This window comes from Sphaeramia orbicularis, chromosome 22, assembly GCF_902148855.1.
Source record: "Sphaeramia orbicularis chromosome 22, fSphaOr1.1, whole genome shotgun sequence".
Taxonomy (NCBI): Eukaryota; Metazoa; Chordata; class Actinopteri; order Kurtiformes; family Apogonidae; genus Sphaeramia; species Sphaeramia orbicularis.
In genome coordinates, this window is record NC_043978.1 from 6,545,196 (window position 1) to 6,559,469 (window position 14,274).

Here is a 14,274-nt window from a genome sequence, read left to right on the forward strand (position 1 = left end):
ACCCCGGATGAGTAAATAAAGGGTCCTTTCCACTGGAGCCCATTCATCAATATTTCAGAATAAAAAATACTTCGTCATCAGTTCCCCTCAAATGGATCTGACTTACGTCATCTATTTCAGTTCCGGTGAAACTTCTGCCCCTCCTGCTCCACGGCACTCACCAGCCCCCGACGGCCACGCCCCTTCCTCTTCCTCCTCCCCTTAGTGCTCATGCAGTGCTGAACCAGACCAGGCCAGGTAACAGGCCCTTTTCCACCAAAAGCCCAGGAACTTTATTACCAGGAACTTATTTGGGTAAAAGAGTTCCTGGTAACTGCGTTTCCACCGCACCCCAAAGTTCAGGATAATTTATTCAAATCAGGTTGATGATGTATGAGGGAGCAGTAACAGAAACTGTAGTCCAGTTCATGTACATTCACAAACTAAACTCTAGCACAATAAAATGACACAGTACTTAAGTGGACGGGTTAGGTTTAACATTTTACTGGTTGTTGAATCACTTAATCCATCTGGAATACATTTTAAATGAAGTTAACCATCATTACATATCCGTAATTTCTGTTTAAAAATGGTAGAACATGTATTTTCAACTTCTCATTCCTTAAACTCAATCATATCTAACCTTAAGTGTGATGGATGGTTTTGTTTCATTTCTATTGTTTACAGATATAGTCCAGGTTCAACCCTAAAGTCAGACACATTTAATCAAATGACTACATTCAATTCAACTGCAGATTCCTGATAAAAGTTCTTATACTCATATTTTGATGCCTTGTAAATTAACAGACAGCGTTAGGTAAGATTTTTTTTTTTTATTAAAAATTGAAACAAAACAAAAGGTGCAAAAAAAAACAAAACAAACAAACAAAAACAAAACAGGTGCCTTGAGATTAAAAGGGAAATAAACATGTGTGAAAGGTTCGGGCTTCTGGACCAGGGTCTGGACCAGCTGGTCCAGGACAGCCGGTCTGGAACTCCATGGTCCCGGTCCCTTTTTTGCTTTCATACAGGAAAAGTTTTAAAATAAATAAATAAATAAATAAATAAATAAAAAAAAGCTAAAATGAATAACAGAACACATGATGACAGATTCCTACTGCTATGATGTGACATGTCTGACCTGGGCTGTTGTAAACAGCAGGAGATGATGGACAAACGCACAAACGAGCCGCAGGTTAAGAAAAAGAGACGGGTCCTTCCGGTCCATTTCAGGTGGAAATCACAAAACATACAGAATAAATCAGTGTTCAGCTCACGGCGACAACACGAATACATCCAGTTCTGTGATTTAGGTTTAGTGTCAGACTGTTGACCAGTTAGTATTAGGTTAACTGGACTTCACTTTTGTCTAAACAGCTGATGCTGCTGACTACTGTTACAGCATGGAACCAACTAAACAGTGAATATTTCTGTCATATACATACCATTGGTTTGTTCGACAGTCGGATCATCTGCGACCGTTGTGGTCCTTTAGTTTCTTTTAATCCTGCATAAATTTCTTCGGCTTTTCTTGTATTTCTTTAGGCTCTTGTCTTACATTTGGCTCCAACAGCTTTTACTTGAACTTCGTTCGTTTCGTGTCGGCGATTCAAAGTCCGTCTGAATTTCCTCGTCGTCTGTCCACCTGTTGTAGCTTCTCTTTTGGTCCATTTTCCGAATCATCAAGCCACAAAGGTTGGGAAATTAAATGAATTAATTAAATATTGGCGGGTGAACGGAATACGGAAATGCTGTGAGTGTAGTCCACCAATCAGTGTTCTCCAGAACACAGCCCCGCCCCTTACAGTTCCCGGTAATCTGCAAAGTACTACCTCCCTACCAGGAACTTCTTAGGGGTACATTTGGGGTAATTTTCGGTGCAAATGCACAGGGAATTTAGAAAGTTCAGGGTAATGCACAAAGTTCCTGCGGTGAAAATGGGCCTAATAATAATAATAATAATCATAATAATAATCATAATAATAAACAATTGTTTGTTCAAAGGTTCCACAGACTCTCACCTCAGGTCAGAGTGTTCCTAAAATGGTTCCACGGGTCACAGTTGGAGAACATTTTTATTCACAGGTCGTTCCAACCTGGTCTGAAGAGGCACCAAACCTTCTGACGGTTCATTTCTACAGTGGCTTCCTCTACTTATGGACAGGTTCCATAGTGGGTTCCTCTACTTATGGATGGGTTCCACAGTGGGTTCCTCTACTTGTGGATGGGTTCTAGAGTGGGTTCCTCTACTTATGGATGGGTTCTAGAGTGAGTTCCTCTACTTATGGATGGGTTCTAGAGTGGGTTCCTCTACTTATGGATGGGTTCTAGAGTGGGTTCCTCTACTTATAGACGGGTTCCACAGTGGGTTCCTCTACTTATGGATGGGTTCTAGAGTGGGTTCCTCTACTTATGGACGGGTTCCACAGTGGGTTTCCTCTACTTATGGATGGGTTCTACAGTGGGTTCCTCTACTTATGGATGGGTTCCACAGGGGGTTCCTCAACTTATGGATGGGTTCCACAGGGGGTTCCTCAACTATGGATGGGTTCCACAGGGGTTACTTTACTATGGATGGCTCTACAGGGGTTCCTCTACTTAAGGATGGGTTCCACAGGGGGTTCCTCTACTTATGGATGGGTTCCACGGGTTACTCTATATGGATGGGTTCTACACTTGGTTCCTCTACTTATGGATGGGTTCTACAGTGGGTTCCTCTACTTATGGATGGGTTCTACAGTGGGTTCCTCAACTATGGATGGGTTCTAGATATTTGGTGATGTGGGTCGACCAGCATCGGCCATTTTGGATGGTGCCAACACAATGAGGATCTGTGTTCTGATTGGTTCAGGCCCATGTGGCAGTGAATCCCTTTGTGGGCGGGGCTGGGTGTGAGCAGATGAGGGGCCCGTGTGTGAAGTGTTGTGTGATTGGTGAACAGAGAGAGGCGGAGCCGTCAGATGTGCCACAGGCTTTTATTGAAAGTGGTCCTGTGATCTCAGAACAACGTTCACTTAAGGCTCCGGATGTGGCGGCGGCGCTGCTGCGGTCGCTTTGTCTTGGTGTCATCGTTGTGGGGTTGTCTCTCACTGCGGGGGTCCGTCTACTTCCTGTCATGCTGTTGCTGTATTGTGATCTCTCACTGCAGGGGTCCATCTACTTCCTGTCATGCTGTTGTTGTATTGTGGTCTCTCACTGCGGGGTCTGTCTACTTCCTGTTGTGTTGCAGTTCTAAATCGGTGCGCTCTAACTAGGTGGCGTGACATTACATTCAACTGAAGGTAAGGCGACCGAACAGCCAGAGTGACGCGAGTCCGTGGACATGGACAGGAATGAGAGCTGAGGTAATTAAACACACACACACACACACACACACTGACAGTGTTGAATTCATTTGGGGGTGGAGCTGTAGTGTACAAACAAACAAAACACAAAGTGCTGGGTTCCTTCGTCCTCCTGTTGGTTCATGCATAGTCCAACCATGAGTCAGCCTGATGAGCAACAGCACAAATAAATACAGTCTGATGAAAAGCAGGAGGCGGAGCTCTGATGAAAAAGCAAGAGGCGGAGCTCAGACACACGGGGCTGCTTCCGTCACATCGACTTTTTGGCAAAACTCTGGCTTTGGAGAGAGACAACCATGGAGTTTGTAGTGTAGGTTCTGGGGGGTCACAGGACCGGCATGGGTTCTGGGGGGAGGGATCACGGACCGGGAGGCGTTGCATTGATACGTTGATGAGATCTTCATGTTGGAAAAAAAAAGAGCAAAACGAACAGAACAAATCGAACCAGAGCCTAAAGACGCTAGTCCTTCCAGGATGTGGATACAGACAGAGCAAGCAGCGGGAGGAGGAGAGGGGAGGGGCAGGGCGGGGTGTGTGGGGACGGGGCAGGGCTTCGGTCCGGATGGCACGGCGGTTGGCTTGACTCCGCTCGGCTCGCTGCGGATCATCACAGCGGTTTCCCCTCCCAGGACACCACCACATTACCGCCCAGCTTCTCTGCCAGCGTGGCGCGGTCCTGGATGTTCCAGACCGTTCACCTGCCACTCATGTTTAATACCTGAGGAGACACAGGGGTCAGAGAGTCCAGGTAGAGGAGTCAGGGGTCAGAGGTCACAGCACCCGACCATGACACCCAGATCCTGAACCTGGGTTTAGGTTTTCTCCTGGTCTGTGTTGGATGAAGGTCATCAGGGTTCGATTGTCAGATGGAACTAGAGCTCGACCCATGTGGGACCGATGCCGATACTGGGACTAAAAAAAGCAATAACTGATACTGTTATGGCCCTGGGTCACAACATTATATTGTTGATATTGTTATGGCCCTATTTGTGTTTGTATGTATATATGTTTTCTGTATAGTGTACTTCTCCCCAGTCCTGTAGGGGTGCTGTGCTGTCTTGTGTCTTTTGTTTCATGCGGGAAGCTGATGGGTGGAGCCAGATTACCCGGCCCCTTTAAATATGGCACTGGATCCTCTAGTTCGGTCTCTCCTTGTTCGCTGTCAGCTCCCTACCGAGATTCCTGCATCTGTGTTGATCGTCAGTCATTGTGTGTTGTGTGTTAATTCGTAATTGTATATCGTAAATAGAATTTTTGTAAAACCTTTTTTTCTGGTAGGGGAGGACGGCTCTTTTGTTTCACCTTCTCCTGTTTTTTCATAGGGTTTAGGTTAGTTTCCTGTATTTTATTTTGCATTTTTTTGATCAGGGAATTTAGTTTGAACTTTGAAGAACACTTTTTGTTTGTTGTTTTAGCCGAACCCTCCCCTAACCCTCTGGTTGTTTAATAATAAATATTGTAAACTTTAGTTTGGACTGACGTGTACTTGGAGCTGGGAGGGACAAAGTGAGCGCATTATGTGCGTCCTGGTAAACCCTTAGGTCGGGACGGAACAATATATGTGCTGATAATGACCATAAGAACATTGATATCTACAGGACATAATAGTCCAATATTAGATAACAGTGGAATGTGGATCCACAGTTCCATCTGTGTGTCTCACAAAGATAATGAACCCACCTTTAAAGGTTCTATATCAGCCTGATATCAGACTAGTATCAGACCTGGGCCTTTAAAAGGTTCTATATCAGTCTGATATCAGACTAGTATCAGACCTGGGCCTTCAAAAGGTTCTATATCAGTCTGATATCAGACTAGTATCAGACCTGGGCCTTTAAAAGGTTCTATATCAGCCTGATATCAGACTAGTATCAGACCTGTACCTTTAAAAGGTTCTATATCAGTCTGATATCAGATTAGTATCAGACCTGGGCCTTTAAAAGGTTCTATATCAGCCTGATATCAGACTAGTATCAGACCTGTACCTTTAAAAGGTTCTATATCAGTCTGATATCAGACTAGTATCAGACCTGGGCCTTTAAAAGGTTCTATATCAGTCTGATATCAGACTAGTATCAGACCTGGGCCTTTAAAAGGTTCTATATCAGTCTGATACCTGGTAGTAGTAGTAGTCTTAACATGTGACCCTGAAGCCCCTCCCTGGTGCCCCCTGTGGCCTGGGGGGTCAGAGGTCAGAGCACTAACCTGTAAACTTTTTTTTGATGGCGTCTTTGGAGCTGGCGTAGATCATCTTACTCTTCAGTGGAGCAGCTTCTGGAGCCCTGGAACAGCAGCACATGGTCACATGACTGGTCAGAGTTTACATTAGGCCCTTTTTCACTGCAGGAACTTTTGCAGGAACTTTGTGCATTACCCTGAACTTTCAAAGTTCCCGGTGCGTTTCCACTGAAAATTACCCGGGTAAATGACTTTCCCCCGGCCCCGAATTTACCCCGAAGAAGTTCCTGGTAGGGAAGTAGTACTTTTCAGATTACCAGGAACTTTAAGGGGCGGGGCTGTGTTCTGGAGAACGCTGAGTGGTGGACTACATTAGCAGCATTTCCACATTCTGTTCACCTCCAAAATTTAATTCATTCATTTAATTTCCACAAGCTTGTATTTTGATAATCAAACAGAGTGGAAGTGCTGCTGGGTCTTCTTCTTGGTAATTATCCACAGGTGCTCTTTGGAAACTTGTGGTGTGTCTGGCTAGAGTAAAAAAAAATCCACATTAGCATGCTGGATTTCAAAAAATATTCCCAAGGCACACTGTTATGAAGACCCGAGGTCGCAAGGCGTTGGCTGTATTTTAAAAGATTGCCATGAACTAATAAAGGCATTTTATTTTTATACAAATCCTACAGTGTGCCTTGGGAATATTTTTTGAAATCCAGCATGCTAATGTGGATTTTTTTTTTTTTTTTGACTCTTGTATTTTGATAATTCAGAAAATGAACCAAAAGAGAAGCTACAACAAGTGGACGGACGACGAGGAAATTCAGACGGACTTCGAATTGCCGACATGAAATCTGTCATCATGTGTTCTGTTATTTATTTTAGCTTTTTATTACTTTTCCTGTAGGAAAGCGAAAAAGGGACCGGGACCACGGAGTTCCAGACTGGCTGTCCTGGACCTGCTGGTCCAGAAGCCTGAACCTTTCACACGTGTTTATTTCCCTTTTAATCTCAAGGCACCTGGGTTTTTTTGCACCTTTTGTTTTGTTTCAATTTTAAATTAAAAAACAAATCTTACCTAATACTGTCTGTTCATTTACAAGGCATCAAAATATGAGTAGAGTATGAGTACTTTTATAAGTAATATGCAGTCGAATTAAATGCAGGCATTTGAGTAAATGTGTCTGACTTTAGGGTTAAACCTGGACTATATCTGTAAAACAACAGAAATGAAACAGAACCATCCATCACACTTAAAGTTAGATGAGATTGAGTTTAAGGAACAAGAAGTTGAAAATACATGTTCTACCATTTTTCAATACAACTTAAGGATATGTAATGATGGTTAACTTCATTTAAAATGTATTCCAGAAGGATTAAGTGATTTAACAACCAGTAAAACGTTAAACCCAACCCATCCACTTAAGTGCTGTCATTTTATTGAACTACAGGTTAGTTTGTGAATGTACATGAACTGGACAACAGTTTCTGTTACTGCTCCCTCAAAGATGATCAACCTGATTTGAATAAATTACCCTGAACTTTGAGATGCGATGGAAACGCAATTACCAGGAACCCTTTTACTCCAAATAAGTTCCTGGTAATAAAGTTCCTGGGCTTTTGGTGGAAAAGGGCCTATTTACAGTAACCACGGAAACAACCAATGACTGCATCAACCCCATCAACCCCTCCAAACCAGGACACAGCCTGTCCATGTCTATGTCCTCTACACGGTGGTCTGACAGATCTGATGATGGAGAACCATCCTGTGTCAGTGGATCCACTGGAACCAGTCTGGGTCCACCTGGACCAGATTAAATCAAACTGGAACCGGTCTGGACCCACCTAGACCAGATTAAATCAAACTGGAACCAGTCTGGACCCACCTGGACCAGATTAAATCAAACTGGAACCGGTCTGGACCCACCTGGACCAGATTAAATCAAACTGGAACCAGTCTGGACCCACCTAGACCAGATTAAATCAAACTGGAACCAGTCTGGACCCACCTGGACCAGATTAAATCAAACTGGAACCGGTCTGGACCCACCTGGACCAGATTAAATCAAACTGGAACCAGTCTGGACCCACCTGGACCAGATTAAATCAAACTGGAACTGGTCGGGAGTTGGACCAGATCTCAGTGGGACCATCTAGCTAAATAAAGGTTAAATAAAAATTTAAAAAAACTTTAAAAAAAAAAACAAATGATGGAATGGATCAGTCATGTGACCAAACAGGGTGGAGTCCCAGTAGTTTCCATCATTCTGGAGCTGAAACAGACTGAACAGTGGAGAACCTACAGGAACTACAGCTAGAACTTCTACTGACCACATGGATGAATAAACTAATTCAGGACCAGGATCCTGTGGTCCTCAGTCCACACCCACCAGACCCGGGGCATAGGGTCCATGCTCAGACCTGTGGTGGGTTCGGGTTCAGGTAAACCTAACCCACAGTTCACTCCAACTGATCAACTACTGATCAATTACTGATCAACCGAACCCTTACTACTCAAAGCCTCTGGTCCGGTCACATGACCCGGTTCTGATGATGCCGTACCAGAAGATGAAGACCAAGTCCTCCTTCTTGGACTCCTTGGTCTCGTAGGTGGCGTCGTACAGGCCGTATCTGCAGTCGTTGGGGGGGAGGAGCTTAACAAAGCAGGCGTAAGGGTCGTCGACGGTGTCTCCAATGTCACCCACCAGGATCTGCTTCCCCTCCTCCACAATGATCTTCTTCTTGTCGTCGCTCAGACAGAACAGAACCGCCTTTTTCCTCTTCTTCACCTCGTCCTGGGTCGAAGACTTCCTCACCTTCATGTCGTTGAACACCCTGATCACCTCGTCGTTCACGGTCACGCCTGACGCCTGCAACAGAGGACGCACACGGTTAGAGCCCTGACCTCTGACCTTAGAAAAACAGCAGTAAAAGGGACCAAAGGGCCCAGAGGGACTAGAAGGCTCAGAGGGTGCAGAGGGACCAGTCAAAGGACGTGTGAGGGTTGAAGCCATCTGATGTGGAGTCAGTGGACTCTGGACTCTGTGGACTCGGTGGACACTCTGGACTGACTGTTATGGTCACTTATTTTCCTTTCGTTATAAAACTCATTTATTTTATCGACGTATAAATGATAATTATCAGTTTTTGTATTCATGTGTTTTCAAAGTTTCATCTTTTACACATGATTTAAAATCAGAAAAGAAGTGTTGTTCAAACAAACTGAACAACAATCAAACCATTACTGACGTTGAAAACATTCACGGTGACATCTGGATCCAATCGTCCAGATTGAACCTGGAGTTCGAACCCAGAGATGAAGGGATGAAAGGAGGAAGGAATAAAAGGAACTAGAAGCACTCGGAGAGCGCAGACCTCCGCCAAGGCTGATCAGTGGCCCCCCCCGTGGGCCCCCCCCCCCCCGATCACCACCAAAATGTAATCATTTCTTCCTTATCCCATTTCCAACAAACCCTGAAAATTTCATCCAAATCTGTCCATAACTTTTTGAGTTATGTTGCACACTAACAGACAGACAAACAAACAGACAGACAAACAAACAAATAAACCCTGGCAAAAACATAACCTCCTTGGCGGAGGTAATAATAAATAAACAAATACAAAAATGAAAATGAAGAAAGAAAGAAATAAAAAATAAATAAGTAAATAAATGAAGGAAGGAAGGAATAAAAAAACAGATAAGTAAATAAATAAATGAAGGAATAAATGAACAAATACATAAGGCCCTTTCCCACTGCAGGAACTTTCTGTATTGCCCTGAACTTTCAAAGTTCCTGGTGCGTTTCCACCGAAAATTACCCTGGTAACTGACCCACCCCGGCCCCGAATTTACCCCGAAGAAGTTCCTGGTACAGAGGTAGTACTTTCCAGATTACCAGGAACTTTAACGAGCGGGGCTGTGTGCTGGAGAAGGCTGAGTGGAGGACTAGACTAACAGCATTTCCGCATTCTGTTCATTGTCAATATTTAACTAATTTAATTTCCATTAGTATTTTGATAATTCGGAAAATGGACCAAAAGAGAAGCTACAACAAGTGGACGGACGACGAGGAAATTCAGGCAGACTTTCAATCGCTGACACGAAACAAGCAAGTAAAAACTGTCGGAGCCAAATATAAGACACACGCCTAAAGAAATACGAGGAAAGAAGAAGAAATTTATGCAGAATTAAAAGAAACTAAAGGACCACAACGGTCGCAGTGGAACCGACTGTCGAACAAACCAATGGTATGTATATGACAGAAATATTCACTGTTTAGTTGGTTCGATGCTGTAACAGTGGTCAGCAGCAAATCAGCTGTTTAGACCAAAGTGAAATCAAGTTAACCTAATACTAACTGGTCAACAGTCTGACACTAAACCTAAATCACAGAACTGGATGTATTCGTGTTGTCGCCGTGAGCTGAACACTGATTTATTCTGTATGTTTTGTGATTTCCACCTAAAATGGACCGGAAGGACCCGTCTCTTTTTCTTAACCTGAGCGCTCGTTTGTGCCCTGGTCCATCATCTCCTGCTGTTCACAAACGGCCCAGGTCAGACATGTCACATGTAACATCACACTGGTAGGAATCTGTCATCATGTGTTCTGTGATTCATTTTAGCATTTTTATTACTTTTCATGTAGGAAAGAGAAAAAGGGACCGGGACCACGGAGTTCCAGACCAGCTGTCTGGACTAGCTGGACAGACCCTGGTCCAGAAGCCTGAACCTTTCACACATGTTTTTTCCCTTTTAATCTCAAGGCACCTTGTTTTGTGTTTCAAATTTTAATGAAAAAAATCAAACTTAATACTGTCTGTTAATTTACAAGGCATCAAAATATGAGTATAAGTATTTTATCAGTAATATGCAGTTGAATTAAATGCAGGCATTTAAGTAAATCTGTCTACTTTAGGGTTGAACCGGGACTATTCTGGAAACAATAGAAATGAACAAACCATCCATCACACTTAAAGTTAGATGTGATTTAGTTTAAGGAATGAGAATTGAAAATACATGTTCGACCATTTTTAAATCAAATTAAGGATATGTAATGTGGTTAACTTCATTTAAAATGTATTCCAGATGGATTAAGTGATTCAACAACCAGTAAAATGTTAACCCACCCGTCTGCTTAAGTACTGTGTCATTTTATTGTGCTAGAGTTTAGTTGTGAGTGTACATGAACTGGACGACAGTTTCTGTTACTGCTCCCTCATACATCATCAACCTGATTTGAATAAATTATCCCAAACTTTCGGGTGCAGTGGAAACACAGTTACCAGGAACTCTTTTACTACCCCAAAAAGTTCCTGGTAAATAAGTTCCTGGTAATAAAGTCCCTGGGCCTTTTGGTGGGAAAGGGCCTATAAATGAACTAGAAAAGCACTCGGAGGTGCACAGACCTCCCAAGGCAGATCAGTGCCCCCCCCCCCCATCACCACCAAAATTTAATCATTTGTTCCTTGTGCCAGTATCAACATTTCCAGAAATTTTCATCTAAATCCTCCCTAACTTTTTGAGTTATCTTGTACACGGACAGACAGACAGACAGACAGACAAACCAACGCCAGCAACAAAAAAACCTCCTTGCCGGAGGTAATAATAAATGAAGGAAGGATAAATAAATACATAAATGAAAGAATGAATGAATGAACCAATGCTGTCGTCGTGTTTCCCATTTCAGTCGCAACTCTTCTCCAACTCCATTCAGGTCTCAGATCTGGACCAGGTTCAGGTCTCAGACCTGGACTGGGTTCAGGTTCTCCAGACCTGAGGAGGACTCTGCCCTCTTATTGGCTGTGGGAGACGGATCCCGGTCTGTGATTGGCAGTGGGCCTGTGAGGCGGTGACAGCCCTGACTCTGCCTGGTTTTTATAGCCTGTGATTCACAGCGCAGCTTTGACCTGGACTCAGTGAACACAGCGTCAGTGAACACAGTGTCAGTGAACGCAGCAATCAGCTCTGAAACCCATCCACTCACGTGGCTGAGTCCGCCTCTCTAACCAATCAGACACCTGCACATATGGTGCCTTCAGGGGAGTCTGGAATTTTCATATTAAAGCACGGATCGACCTGAGGTCTGACTTTGACCTCTGACCCCAAGGTCCGGATCCAGTCTGGTCCAACAGGTTTAATATTTGGACCTGAGTTTATTTATTATTTGGACTTGAATTTATTTCATATTTGGACCTGAGTTTATTTATTATTTGGACTTGAATTTATTTCATATTTGGACCTGAGTTTATTTATTATTTGGTCCTCAGTTTATTTCTGCAGCTTCAGGTTCAAGAAAAGTTTGACCAAGTTCAGACTTCACAAAAAAAAAAACAGGACCAGGAGGAGCACAATCCACCAACTGTCCCTTAAAGGACTGTCCAACTGTCCCTTAAAAGACTGTCCAGCTGTCCCTTAAAAGACTGTCCAACTGTCTCTTAAAGGACTGTCCTCCAACTGTCTCTTAAAGGACTACCCGCCTGTCCCTTAAAGGACAGTCCAACTGTCCCTTAAAGGACTGTCCAACTGTTCCTAAAGGACTGTCGACGTGTCCCTTAAAAGACTGTCCAACTGTCCCTTAAAGGACTGTCCACCAACTGTCTCTTAAAGGACTGTCCACCAACTGTCTCTTAAAGGACTGTCCGCCCTGTCCCTTAAAGGACAGTCCAACTGTCCCTTAAAGGACTGTCCAACTGTTCCTTAAAGGACTGTCCACGTGTCCCTTAAAGGACTGTCCAACCGTCCCTTAAAGGACTGTCCTCCAACTGTCTCTTAAAGGACTGTCCACCTGTCCCTTAAAGGACAGTCCAACTGTCCCTTAAAGGACTGTCCAACTGTTCCTTAAAGGACTGTCCACGTGTCCCTTAAAGGACTGTCCAACCGTCCCTTAAAGGACTGTCCTCCAACTGTCTATTAAAGGACTGTCCGCCAACTGTTGACGTCTCCTTGTGTTGCTCCATTTTTCTTATTGATCCTTGAACCAATCATTCATGTGTTCTTTGTCTGTAAATGAACAGATCAAAACAAATGAAAAACAGGACAGATTAATATGGATCCTTAAAACAGACTCATGTCCACCTGATTTCATAAGTGTCTATATTTAGTCGATTTGCTGATGGATAACGAGGCGTTCACTGACCTCAGGAATATCCCGGTGGTTTCAGGTCTGTTTGTTTTGAACTGATCAGATCGATTGATCGATCGAGTGTCAGTTTTTTACAGAAACATCATCACGTCTGAGATTCATGAACTTTGGATCCATTTGAGTCCACATCAACCCACCAGAACCAGAACCACACAGACATTTCATCTGTTCAAACCAACCCAGAAACCAACCACATAAAATATGAGGTCAGACCCGGTTCAGTCTGGTCCGGGTTTCATCTGAACCCACTTTAATAAAACCCAGATCATCGGTGTACATGTATTAGTCCAATGTGATCCAGTTCTATCAGAACCAACAGAACCTTCCCTTTTCCCTAATCAGTTGTTACTGGGTTTGGTTGTGTTCGGTTCTGATGTTCATGTTCAACGGGGTTCTACTGAACAGATGGAGTCTAGTCCTCCACCTCCTTCAGAACCTTCACAGACCATCCAATCAGAATGAGAACCCAGAACTTTCATCTACAGTTCTTCAGTGTCAAGGATGAACCGTGAATCAACTTTACTTCCAACTCTGACCCAGACCAAGCCCAACTTCCAAAACCAGAACCAGGACCAGGACTGGCCCTCATCCAGACCACCGAACCCCCAGGGACCCTAGGTCACTAACCTGTCTACATGAACCCGGGTCAGAGTTAGACCCACTGACCAGAGTCAGAAACCCAGCAGACCCAGGTTACTGGACCCCAGGAACCTGCTAGACCACGGGCCTGGATCAGGAGGTCCGGGTTCTTTTAATCCGTCTCACGTCACCTCTGGATAGTCGTCAGTGACGTCACTGGTTAGTATTTTCCTGGATCGGTGCTGGCTCTGGTTCGGACCGGCCCACCTGTGGCGGACATGGTCCGGGCTCACGGCCTTCAGTGACATCGGCAGTCTGTCGGTCCGTCTGACCCGGACCGGACCGGCCCGGACCAGCCCTGGTTAACCCCGAGCCTGCTGAATCCGGTCCAGTCCTCCAGGTCCAGAGGCCCGGGTCAGTCGGGTCCCTGTACCAGCCGAAGCTCCTGTGTCCGGCCCGAGCGGGGCGTGGGGCCGGTCTGGGGTAAGATGGCCGCCCTCGGGCCACACGGCCTGGGGGTACAGGCCCGGTCCGGCCCGGCTCGGCCCGCTCCGCCCCGGCTCAGACCGCCGGTCATTGTGAAGTTAAATCCGCATCGCGTCGGGGACCGTCCGGACCCGGATCCGGTTCTCCGTGGCTCGTCGGTAAACACCGAATCACGGTACAGATGGAGGCGGCCCGGGGCTAACGGAGCTAATGGAGCTAATGGCTAACGGACCCGCCATGCTACATCACAGAGCGCACATAACAGTCAGCACGAGACGCACCGCCGGGGCCGCACCGCGCCCCCCCCTCCACGACACCGGGGTCGGTCCTCTGGCGGGGGGGTCCTAAGGCCCCGGGTCTTACCATTATGTCCCGGGTTTTGTCCGCGTTGCTTCGCTGTCAGATCAGGGCTTGTCTCGGGTGAAAGGTAGCAGGGAATGTGGCCTGGCCGACGGAGGAGGAGGGGGGGGGGGGGCTGGGGGGGGGGGTAGAGGAGGAGGGGGAGGGGCCTGAGGACCAGATCATCAGTGATTTTCAATCACAAGAACATGCACTTAAGAGTCTTAG

At 45.2% G+C, this 14,274-nt stretch overlaps 1 protein-coding gene across 1 annotated transcript; it reads right to left on the minus strand.

The window, feature by feature from the left end:
• Positions 1-2,935: 2,935 nt before the first annotated feature.
• Positions 2,936-14,182, minus strand: cfl2 (cofilin 2 (muscle)). The gene is made up of 4 exons (XM_030126755.1): positions 14,071-14,182; positions 8,061-8,368; positions 5,529-5,605; positions 2,936-4,041 (listed from the first exon to the last, which is right to left on the minus strand). Exons 1-4 carry the CDS (start codon positions 14,071-14,073, stop codon positions 3,965-3,967), a joined length of 465 nt encoding a protein of 154 aa, XP_029982615.1. The 5' UTR covers positions 14,074-14,182; the 3' UTR covers positions 2,936-3,964.
• Between the last annotated feature and the right edge of the window lie 92 nt (positions 14,183-14,274).

Bases quoted from the DNA above. Each gene is read 5' to 3' on its own strand.
- cfl2 (XM_030126755.1), bottom strand. The intron at 5,606-8,060 runs GTACGGCATCAT...CTGCTGTTCCAG, and splicing joins GACTTGGTCTTCATCTTCTG to GGCTCCAGAAGCTGCTCCAC. The intron at 4,042-5,528 runs GTTAGTGCTCTG...GTGTCTCCTCAG, and splicing joins CATCAAAAAAAAGTTTACAG to GTATTAAACATGAGTGGCAG.